Source organism: Aulostomus chinensis, chromosome 6 (assembly GCF_037954235.1).
Source record: "Aulostomus chinensis isolate RoL2024-O1b breed Wild chromosome 6, RoL_Achi_v1.0, whole genome shotgun sequence".
Classification (NCBI taxonomy): domain Eukaryota; kingdom Metazoa; phylum Chordata; class Actinopteri; order Syngnathiformes; family Aulostomidae; genus Aulostomus; species Aulostomus chinensis.
In genome coordinates this window covers 26481203-26492531 of record NC_141325.1, presented here as the reverse complement: position 1 = coordinate 26492531, position 11329 = coordinate 26481203, and the positions used below count along the sequence as shown (strand labels likewise).

Here is an 11329-nt window from a genome sequence, read left to right as displayed (position 1 = left end):
CAAGATTCTGAGCCTGGTGTATTTTAACTAGAACACACAGAGGACTACAGATTTTAGAAGCTAGAGCAGACCAGGCCAGAGCTAACTAGCTAACTGCTAAGCTAACTAGCAGTCGGCTGGTGTATGTGAGTCTCAGCTCCTTAAAAGCACACGTATAGAAGAGAGCGGCACCTATCTTGTGGCTCTGGGGAGGATAACAAATAAGCGTATTTCATTTATTTATCATTCATTCTGCTGAATCAGACCATCTGAATTTTCCAGTAAAGAATGCAGAGCCAACAAGGGAGGGAAAATAAACATCGTCTCCCCTCACCAACCTGCAGTTTCACGGTAGTGGCACCGGGAGGCGTTAGCATGCAGTTGTTTTCATGTTACTCTCCTTAAGTATTGTAACAACTGTTATTTCCTGTCAGACCAGCAGTGATCTCAGTGAATCTAGTAGCAGTAGGTTCATATAGAGAGGTTAAGGTTCATCCTTACACTTGACTACCCTGTCAAGGACATCAATCTATAGTACAAGTCAGCGTCCTTTACTGGGTGAGATTGATGCCACAATTGTTTAGTTACACGGCCAGAGGTTCGTCTCTCTAATTATGATCTTATTACATCATTGCTAATAAGAGGCCAAAACTAATTACACCAGGAGTGAGTGTTGCTCTTTATGTTTGACATAATTGTGTCATGGTGGTATGGAAGACAGTCTAAAGCTGCAGCACCTCATTAAAAAAATATAGGCTAATGTACATCAAGGGAATGTCCTTTTAACTATGCATCGACACGGCTGAGTCAGGGAATTTGAAGGCGCTGAGGTGTGTGAGTGTGTGGAGCCGGCGGTGTGTGAGCTGAATAACAGAAGAGGAGTCCAGGGATCTCCAGGTGAGGCTGGCAAGGGTCCTGTGAGGACTTCTTTAATATCACTTTATTTTCTGTAAATGCTATGAGCAGCACAACCAGAGAAGGCACAGACGCGTCAGGATGAATACAGAAACATCCTGAAACACCATGACCAGACAACATTTAATAAAGCTTCCTTTTATGTAGAAAAGTGGAATGCAGCTCAAACATTGTGTGTTTTTTATTTCCTTATTGATATTTTTGCCTCCGTGCTGGCTGTACCTCCTAGGTCCAGAGGCACTGGATGCACTTCCAGATGTAGTAATGCTATCTCTGGAACGCCTCAAAAGAATTCCTCCAAATTTCTCTCAAATGTCCACTGAGACTGAAAGATGGGCTGAAGATTTTTGGCGGTCAAAGGTCATTGGCATTTTATATGAATATTTCATTTCACGAATAAATGTCTTCAAAAATGACCACTGAGGTTCAAGCCTAATGGGGAAAAATCTTGAATTCAAAGGTCAAGGTCACTGTAGCAAGCACATGTGAGGCATACAACTGTGACGCTTGTTCCGGTTAGAACAAGCTTTGGCTTTGTGATAGTTGCCCATCAGCGAGCCTGTAATATATATATAACCTATTATGATTGATTGATTGTTGATGGACCGGTGGAGTCCAGTATGTACAGGGATGTAAATGGCTACCACGTTCCACTGATGACCACATCTTTACTCGGGCATTCTTCTCATCCTCTTCCTATTCGAGGGCTGTATCTTCCATGTTTACCTTTGAGAACCGCTGGGACATTTTCCTGCCCTCTCCACCCACGTCACTGCCGTGATGACAGACATCAGCACTCACATCAATGAAAAGGTGACGCGCTCAGCAGCGACGCGTGAGCTCCTCGGTGTGCGCGCGCCCCTGCCGCCGCCGCCGCCACAGAGAAGCAGGTGTTGAGATGTAACTTAACGCGAGCGGGCTCCGAAGAAGAACATGGGGCTACGATGGAGAGAAAACGGCGAATGATGTCGACGATCAGCCCACGGAGACCGACCAGAGCAGATCCGCAGCGATGAGCTCCTCCTTCCCAAAATCTGAATCTACAACATCTTTACTAAAATCCTCCTCGGCGGCCAGAAGACCGACACACGTCCCTGAACGCTCTGCTGAGAGCCGGAGAAGTCAGCATCAGCACCAGCACCAGCATCACCACCGTCCCGCCGCGCTCCAGAGCAACGGCCACGCCGAGGAGTCTTTCTGGTCGGCCGAGGGCGACGTCAGCGCCCGGAGACCCCTGTGTCACCCCTCGCTCAGCCGGGACGATGATAATGCAGCCACTCGGAGCAAGAGCAAGTCACATGGCCACCACAGCGGAGTTCCTGACCCGCCTGAGCCAAACGGTGAGGCGGGCCGAGGTGTGAGGGAGCGCTGCAGGTCATCCAAACCCACACACCGACACCACCATCGGAGGAAGCACCACCAGGAGGACCGTCCACCAGCAGCAGCAGGACCACCTGAACCCGAGCGGCCCCGTCGCTGTCACGCACACGCTCGCGCCGTGCCGCGGGTGCCTTCTCTGTCGGACAGCAACGACGACCGGGCACCTCTCTGCGATCCGCGGGACCATAATAAACGGGCCAGTTTGGCCAACAGCGGCGGGCAGGCCAGCAGCCCCTCCCCGTCCTCCTGCTCCCTGGTCCCGCTGTCCAGCAGGTCCTCTCGGCGTTCCCGGAGGTCCAGCGCTGCTTCATCTGCATCCGATATCAATTTACGCACAATCCTCAATTCACTGTTTGGGCAGGTAAGGCCCTGACATACAGGAGCAGATAATGGACCAGGGTTATCTGGTCTTCCTGAGTGTGAGTGAGTTCGGGGGGGGTGGGCTCATGGACCTCTGACAGGACTGAGACCTCAAACCAAGTTCATGTTCTGTTCTACTGGTTTGACTGGTTTAAGCCTTCTTATCAACCGCTTTGAATTGCTGATACTACAATCTCCAACATCCCTCAGAGTTTTGTTTGTGTGCCCTCAGATCAGATGGGCTGTTGCTTCAGTAGGAGCCCAGTGATGCTCTGCAAACACTGTTATTACAGACTTCCTTCTACACACTCTTTTCTTATGTAATTTGTAAATACAGCGCTGCCTCCTACAGACCTTCTCAATGAGGCAGCGATTTCCTATTCAAGTGGATTTGTGTTGGGGCAGATAAAATGTTCCAGTAGAGGCTGGACTCAAATTCAAGTTACACACTGCAGTTTTATAGGTGATTGTGGTGGATCACCTTGATGTTCCTGCTATTTTGGGATCAAGTGTGTGGATTCTTATCAACTAATCCTGATAATGTGGTGTTCTCATACGGACATTTTTTTAGTCTCCTCTGTTATTCGCTTCCCCGTTAGATTGTTTAATCTGATTGACGTATGTTGCGGAATTGGGAAGCTGTTAGTTGTTAAAATAGTCTGGGGGTGACCATGCAGAGATCCTCCTTTGGGGCTTCAAGTGAATAATCTGTTGGTATGAAAGATATTCTACAAATAACCAGTGAATCAGTGTGTGAGCAAGCGGCCCTGTGAAAACATTAGCTTGACCTGAAAAAGGTGTTTGATGAGATGACTAGATGGAGAGGAGTTCAGTGACAGAGAGAGATGTAACACATGGTTGGAGATGTAGACACACACACACACACGCACATATGCACATTGCCTTTGGTATACACAGTTTATGAGGATAAGTATTGCTAAAAACCTTTTTGTGCAGGATATTTCTCTGTCCTTGCAGAATATAAATGTGGTCATCTGTATTTGAATCTGTCTCTACACACAAACATGCACACACACTTATGTAAGCGTGTTTCCCTACAATGGCTACTGTAGGTCAGAGTGACCTTGACGTTGCCTGCAGAGGGCAGAGGAAGACGTGTTGGGGGTTGGACTGCAACAAATAAAGTGCAGAAGTCTGTAAATTGACAAATTAGTCTAGCGGTTCATGAGCAGGTGAGGAGGAGACTGTAAACAGGCTGGAAGTGTGTGTTTGTGTCGTAAAATTGGCTGCGACTGATACCAGGGAATGGAAAACACCCCCTCACAAGTGACCCTCAAGTGACGGTTGTTTGTCAGGTTGCAGCTCCATTATATACTTCCCAGCTGACACCTCTCGCCCTGTTTCTCTCGCTTGCGTTGATTTGTCTGTGTTGTTAACTAACTATAACAGTTTGGTCAGTGTGACAGTTGGTTGAAATATCCTGCACACATGACCCCCCCCCCCTTTCCCTTTAATAGGCATAATTCTCTTTCCATCCTTCTTGCACTTTACTCTCTCTCACTCTTTATCACCCTTCTTGGTCTCCCAGTATCACTGGTGGTCTTAGGGTTATTACTTTCTGTCACACTGTACAGGTCGTGCTGCGCGGTGGAGTTAAATCTACGAGGCACACGTTAGCGTCCTGGTCTTTATGGGTCTTGCTGAAACTAGAGTTTATACTCCTCTTCAAACCCAAACTGCAAATGTAATGGAGAAAAAGTCCTCATGGTCCTTTTTAGAACCTCTTTTCTCTGTTGGTATGGGAAACTGTTTAGACTCACCTCTCAGAAGGGTAAGATTGTTTTCATGCAGCGCTCTCATCACGTGAGCTTTGTGATGCGTTTCTCATGACCTCAGCTGGTGAATTAAATGTTTGTAGTATGCTAATTTCAGAAAACAGGTAATGATTTTGCATAGCTTTGTGCAGTTGTTTTTCTGTTCAAATCTAAATGTATCAGGTGTACAAAATTATAGTCATAAGAATAGAGTTACTTAACGATCTGGTTTTGTAGACTCAGTTTACGTCAGATTTTGAGAGTGGAGTCTTTGTTTACACATTGCGTAATTTGCAGCTTTTTTTCTTATTTCTTTTGCACCAGGGTGAATTGTGTTTTGGCTTTGGTCTTTGGCAGGCTGATGTTCAACCAGTACTATTTTCTGAAAAGCACTGAATGTTCCAACAGAAAGGAATCGGTCCTGATGTGCCACGGGATTAATGAATATTGTGACGAGCACACATGCAGCGTGTTTCCTCGGGCCTCTTTGTCTTCTCTCTGCTCCTGAATTTGTTTACTGTTCCTGTGACAGTGTATAGGCGCGACGTGCCAGTCCATGCAACGCGGAGAGTAAACTGTTATGAGCGATGAGTGGAAAGTTGGCAACATGCTGTTGATTGATGCATTTATTATTTAGCTTGTTTTCATTCTCTCTGACACGCACGATTACAAAGAGGTCAAGTTCGTTCTATTTTGGCCGATTTTCAAGAATGTCCAGAGTGTAAATACAGCGTGTCACAAATGCCGTCAACTTTATTCCATTCTGCTGAAAATTCGCTGCTGATCTCTGACACTGTCTCTGCCCCCTGCCTGCCCCCACCCCACCCCCACCCCCCAGTGGAATGGGGCTCCAGGATGCTGACAGGAGACTCAGAGGGGTGCTGTCCTGTGAGGAGATGGGCCAGACTGGCTATCTCAGACCCTATCAGGACTCAATTGTGTCCATTACACAAGACTGTGTTTTTATGGGGAACATACTGGAGCAAAATTGTGGCCTCCTCAGTAAAGGTGTGGCCAAGTGCAGGCATGATGTACGTAAGTCTGGACACACGCAAACGTTTAAAAAAAATCTTTCTTCTGTCTGTTTAAGATCAAACCATTGAATGTTTTTTTGCAGAAATCCTTGCAGCTGTACTTTCTACAGTCATACCATGCTATTTGCACCCTTCCTGCTTTTGACTGCGCCGTTCTGGCCAGCTATATCGTCAACAAAACCAAAACTAAATATAATCCTCCGCTACCCTTTTATAAATGAATGACTGAGATGTGATGAAAACCATGTAAAGTCCTTCAACTAAATGAAAATCAGTCACCCAAAAGAGCTACGTTCAGGCTCCCCTGAAAGAAATTAGTTAATTTCATAATCTAGTCTCAACTAACAAAAAAAGGTGTTTGTTCAGTGACTAAGACGCTCACATTTTTAGTCAACCAAAGTTGACTAAACAGACAGAGGATGGTGATGACTAAATATGATGAAAAGTGACCAGCACATTTGACTCAGGACTAATAACTGTCAAAATGAACACTCCTGCCAGCTGATCTTTTGCACATGCTCACCTGTTCAACATCAAGATCGAGCAAATAATGTACCACACAAGAAGAGAGCCAAAGATCAGAAGCTGTATTACTTGCTGTATCCAGGGTTTTTTCCTGCCTTCCTCTCGTTTTAATCACTCTGAAGCCTCCTACATGTCTTGCAAGCACCGTAACCTCTCCAGTAAAGATTATAGAGCACAATTAAACACAGCATGAGCTGATCTGAGTGCTGTACAAAAGTGAAGTGCAAGATTAAAATGAGACACAAAAACAAACCATGATGACATCAACAAGCAACAATATTTAGTATTGGATTTTGTATGAAGGAGCGGTTCCTGTGTGCACCAGGTGGCGCTAGAGAACACACAGCCTACTTACTGCATATTATGTTGTACTTCATGAGAGGACATCACATTGTAAGTTTGATGTACATGAAATATTTGTTACATCCGGCTTACTTCCTGTAACCACTAGGTGGCGCTACGACCCATGTTTAGTTTGTAGATGTGTTCAAGCAGGGATTCCCATATAATATAGGAAATTCGGAAAAGATCTGACCAGGTGGAGTCAAGTTAGTAGAGTTTCCTGCCTTATGACAAAATATCAAAATTGGCTACCTGGTAGGAATACACCCAAGTGTACTACCTCTCCACCAAGTTTGTAGAATATGGCTTCCATAGTTTCTGATGCCACCAAAAGCAAACAGCTAAATATATGATTGTTGTGCTGTATTTTTACATCAAGAACACAAAATATCAAGAATAGTTGGTGTTACTTCACCACTTGAGCTCAACCCACACTTGCTTTTGTGAGTACATGATCTCCGGTGTCTCCACCGACATAAATCAGGGAATGCAGGATGTCTAGTGGTTTCATGTCTCAGTGGAACAGGCACACTAACGTCTGGCCAGAGCCAGAGTGACGTTTGATGACCCGACAGTGATGGATTGATTACCACAGGAAGTGCTGATGGTGCATGTTGGGTTGGCTGTCTGTCTCAGTGGTTCCGGTCAGACAGCTCTTTGGGTCTGACGTCATCTCCCAGTTGTTGTGTTTAGACTTCTCACTGCTCCTGCTGTTAACCCCTGACGGTTCTGGGATATGTCTGCCTCTGGCTCTGCCCTTTAATGGTTGCATTCATTGTAAGCTAGCGCTGGGGGAAAAAAATAGAAACAGTTACATTCTTCTGGGTGAGCTTGTGGTTTCCAGCATGTGCTTGATAGGGATGAGCCGATTTATACTTAGAGGTCTGGCCATCAAGTTTAGAGAGAGTTTCTACAGGTGACATCCCTTCTTATCATCTTTAAGAGTGTGATGGAGGAGAAGACTGCTGAACACGATCTGGGTGTCAGTCAAGCCGCAGCGCTGTCAGCGGTATGTTTGTGTGAAGGTAGTGCACGCTGTATTTGTGAGGATGTGAGGTCGTGCCGACTGCTTCTTTTGTTAGTTGTGAGGTTGTTTTTGTTCTCACCGGTGATTCTCTGTGTTTTCTTAACAGGACAGAGAACTCCGGCCAGAAGAAATGGATGGTACTTTTCTTTTTCAAAAGCTTTTTAGTTTTAGATCACAACAGAAATTACATAAAGCTTTTCGTTTTTAAGACGTATGTATCAGTCCTGACCTGACGTTGGTGTCGTTGATCTACAGAGTTGCGGGATGCTTTTAAAGAGTTCGACAAGGACAAGGACGGATTCATCAGCTGCAAAGACCTTGGGAACTGCATGAGGACGATGGGCTACATGCCCACAGAAATGGAGCTGATAGAACTGAGCCAGCAGATAAATATGAACTGTGAGCATTTAACTATCCTGTGGGGAGGAGTAATAAATTAATTTGATATGATACACATATTTTTGCTCTAATTTTAACAATGCAAATATTTCACATTCTTATGTGGGTGATTCCTTAAAAAGGAACGCTCATCACACTTCCAGGCAAATCATGTGATACTTACTGGCCACGAACAATAAATGTTTTACAAAGAAAGTGTCAAATACAGGTTAATATTTTGCTGAAATACTAAAATTTTGTAATAAAAATGAATAATTATGAGTAAGAATAGAATAAATTCAAGTACATACAACATAAACAAGTACATTTTTGGATTTCTTAAACTTACCTCAAGGCAATGTTGTCTCGGAACCAGGCTTAACTTTCAACATAAACACATTAAACCGTGTTTTTGTCATCTGTGTTCAGAAGACACAGCTCTATTTGGCTACATGGGCATGTTTACACAGTCATGTGACACAGGTTAGCTGAATGTGTCTGTGCTGTTTGAACATAAGTTAATTTCATCACCTAATTTTGTATTATGCAAATATTTGTATTATCCCAATGCTGCTGTCTTTGGTGATTTTATTTGTCTTTTTCTCAAGTGGGCGGCCATGTCGATTTTGAGGATTTTGTCGAGTTAATGGGCCCAAAACTCCTCGCCGAAACTGCAGACATGATTGGGATAAAAGAGTTAAAAGACGCCTTTAGAGAGGTAAAGCTGTTGTTTTACTTTCAGGAATGTGTTTCTGTTTTCCTGAGAGAGTTTTACCGTTTACTTTGCATGTTTCTACCCTAGTTTGACACAAACGGAGATGGTGCCATCAGTACGTCTGAGCTTCGAGACGCAATGAGGAAGCTGCTGGGCCACCAGGTGAGACCGGGATCCGATTTGACTTCATGTCCACTGTGTGCGGTGCTCCACTAACCTGCCTTTCTTGCAGGTGGGTCTAAATGAAGTCGAGGATATCCTGAGGGAAGTGGACCTGAATGGAGATGGACTTGTTGACTTTGAAGGTAAAGCAGGCTCGCTAAACTACTGGCTGATGTGCTTTGGAGTGTGTCTGCTCGCTCTTCATCATCTGTTTTTTTCACAGAATTTGTGCGCATGATGTCCCGCTGAGATCTTAACCGGGTCGGTCCTGAATGTGAAGCCGTGTCCCTCTCTCTACCTGACCACGGAGGACATGCTGACATCTCTGAGCCATTCAACTCTGAATGACACTGGAATTTAAACTCCTTGAATGTGCTGGAGTGAGGAGTCACCTCAAACTTTCCATTAAGTGTTCTTCCTGAAAAGTCTGCAGTTCAGCTGAGGCAGAACTTGCTGTAGCCTAACTGATGATTGTCCAACATGTGGTTTATTCTTATTTTATTTTATTTTTTTGCACTTTAACTCTCACTTAATATCTTCCTGTATGGATAGATGTCTCATCATCTACATGGTATCTGACAAAATGTCACCTTTGATGTACAGCAATGTTGGGATGAGAGAAATGAATGTTTGTTGAAAAGATTGTATACACAGTGTGTGTAGACCATCGTTGCATAGTTGGACCGTCGTTTGTGTGACATCGGTGCCCCACCACAGGGGCCGTGTGCTAATATCACACTTGTGTTGAAACTGTGACCATCTGTGATTTTTCACCGTGCCAGTCCTGCCCTGTAAAAGCATCACTCTGACATGCAATGAAGAAGCAGCTCTCTGAGATACCTCTTATATATGTTATTCTCTAAGCTCTGATACTTACTACAGCTTGACTCCGTTGAACCGTGGTGCTCATGGACCCTATAGCCTGCTGTGGTTTTCAGCTTCCTGCAGTGCATTTGCAGCACCTTCAGACTGAACTACAGTTGGAAGTCTTCGGTCAAGCGACAAGTGACAAGATGTCTGTTCTCAAATGCCTACAGTGCCCCACCAGAGCAGGAATGATATATCTGAGCTGTATTTACAGTGGTTGTGTGTTGTACCTGTACTCTACGTCAGTGTCAGTGTGATTATCGTTGCGATCAAGGAACACACCAACTTTTATTAGAGAAATATGCTTAGTAGACCCCCACCCCAGAGCTAGATCCCCCTCTTTTTCCTCTGTACAGGCATTGAGGAGCTGAGACCCACCGAGACCAGCTAACCACTAGTTAGCTTAGCACAATGAATGGTAGCGGATGGGTATGTTAGCATTCTTCTGTCTTCAACACTCAGCTTCCAAAACCTGTAGTTTTTCCTTTGCGTGTTCAGGTTCAAACAGATAAAGCTCGTGATTAACTGAAGCAATCACACTTCCTGTCAGTATCAACCATTTTGTTTTGCCAGCTGAAGTTTTAAGGTGCCACATACCACTGCACCCACTCAGTAAAAGTAGTTCCAAAATCTCTGATTTTAAAAATTAGAATATACCATCATCGTAAATTATTTCATCATAATTTCATGTACAAATCTAGTTATATTAATACAATGTTGTGTGTGCACTGTCCGACCCTGGACTGGCGGTCTTGCTAGCAAGGATGCTAACACCATGGTCACTGGCACTAGTGTGTCTCTTGAGCTGATGAGGAGTGAGGTTTTACTGCACAGTACAACCCGCTGACAACTGTTACACAGGCAGAGAGGTATGCTAACACTTCCCATCCACTACAGTTCATTGCGCTAAGCTAACTAACAGGCCAAAGAGGAGATAAGGGATCTATCATCTTTTTTTGGGGGGAGGGGGGGGTGGGGGTCAGCAAATACGTGTATTTCCCAAAGAGTCTGTGTTTTCCTTTAAAAATTTCACAAATGTGTGTTGTCAAACCAATTTTCATGCATGCCAAAGAGACATTTATAACCTCAGTATGCACATTTACATCTTCATCGAACAAAGTCAACATCGCCAAGTCAAGTGTAGGTAAATAAAGGTGTTTACTTTTGACCCCCCCCCTCTTTTTTGTGGTGATATTGTCCCAAAAAAAATGGTTGAAAGTGGTTGTGCATTTTTTAAAATTTACATCAAATGACAACACAAAGGTTGTTTTTTTTAAGAACCTTAAATTATAAACTTTGTTACTTTATCTTAAATGTCTATAATCTCTTGATAAAAATGAGCACATTAGCATCTCATAACATGCTCGTAGCATCTCAGGGATGACTTTACCTGTAGCAACATGCTCAGCATCCATTTCCGATGAAGTTCCTCCTCTCCATGGTACCGTTTAAAATTTGACTTTGAAGGAAGATATAAGTTCTAATACATATTTGGTTTACATATGAAAGCACCTAGATATCCTTTGATGGATCCTCCGTGTGTGGTCAAGAACTGACCTTCAGATTTATTTTACAGACAAAAGCAACTTGATTTTCTCCTGCACCAAACCACTGTTTCACTGTCATTCCAGCTAAAACTATTTTAAACCCGCAGTTGACTAATGCTGCAGTTTTAATACCATTAAAACCTTCAGTGCTTGAGTGTTTCATCCCCAACACCCACTGACCCACCGCTGCCTGCGGCCCACTCTGGTCTTCTGGAGGAACATTGTCCCAAGCAACAGCAGCAAATGTTTGCATACATGATGATGCCACACGTGGAGTGGAAACGTTACCTCCTAGTTTGAGTTTGCAGTGAATTTACTAGCTA

At 44.2% G+C, this 11329-nt stretch overlaps 1 protein-coding gene across 2 annotated transcripts; it reads left to right on the top strand.

Moving 5' to 3' along the window:
* Window positions 1–1701: 1701 nt before the first annotated feature.
* Window positions 1702–10397, top strand: cabp1a (calcium binding protein 1a). 2 transcript variants are annotated; one of them, XM_086205472.1, is made up of 7 exons: window positions 1702–2635; window positions 7444–7474; window positions 7593–7736; window positions 8324–8433; window positions 8518–8592; window positions 8663–8735; window positions 8816–10397. In XM_086205472.1, exons 1-7 carry the CDS (start codon window positions 1907–1909, stop codon window positions 8839–8841), a joined length of 1188 nt encoding a protein of 395 aa, XP_086061598.1. In that variant the 5' UTR covers window positions 1702–1906; the 3' UTR covers window positions 8842–10397. The 2 variants fall into 2 exon arrangements, with proteins under 2 accessions (XP_086061598.1, XP_086061599.1); XM_086205473.1 differs by lacking the exon at window positions 1702–2635 and adding an exon at window positions 6257–7319.
* Window positions 10398–11329: the final 932 nt, after the last annotated feature.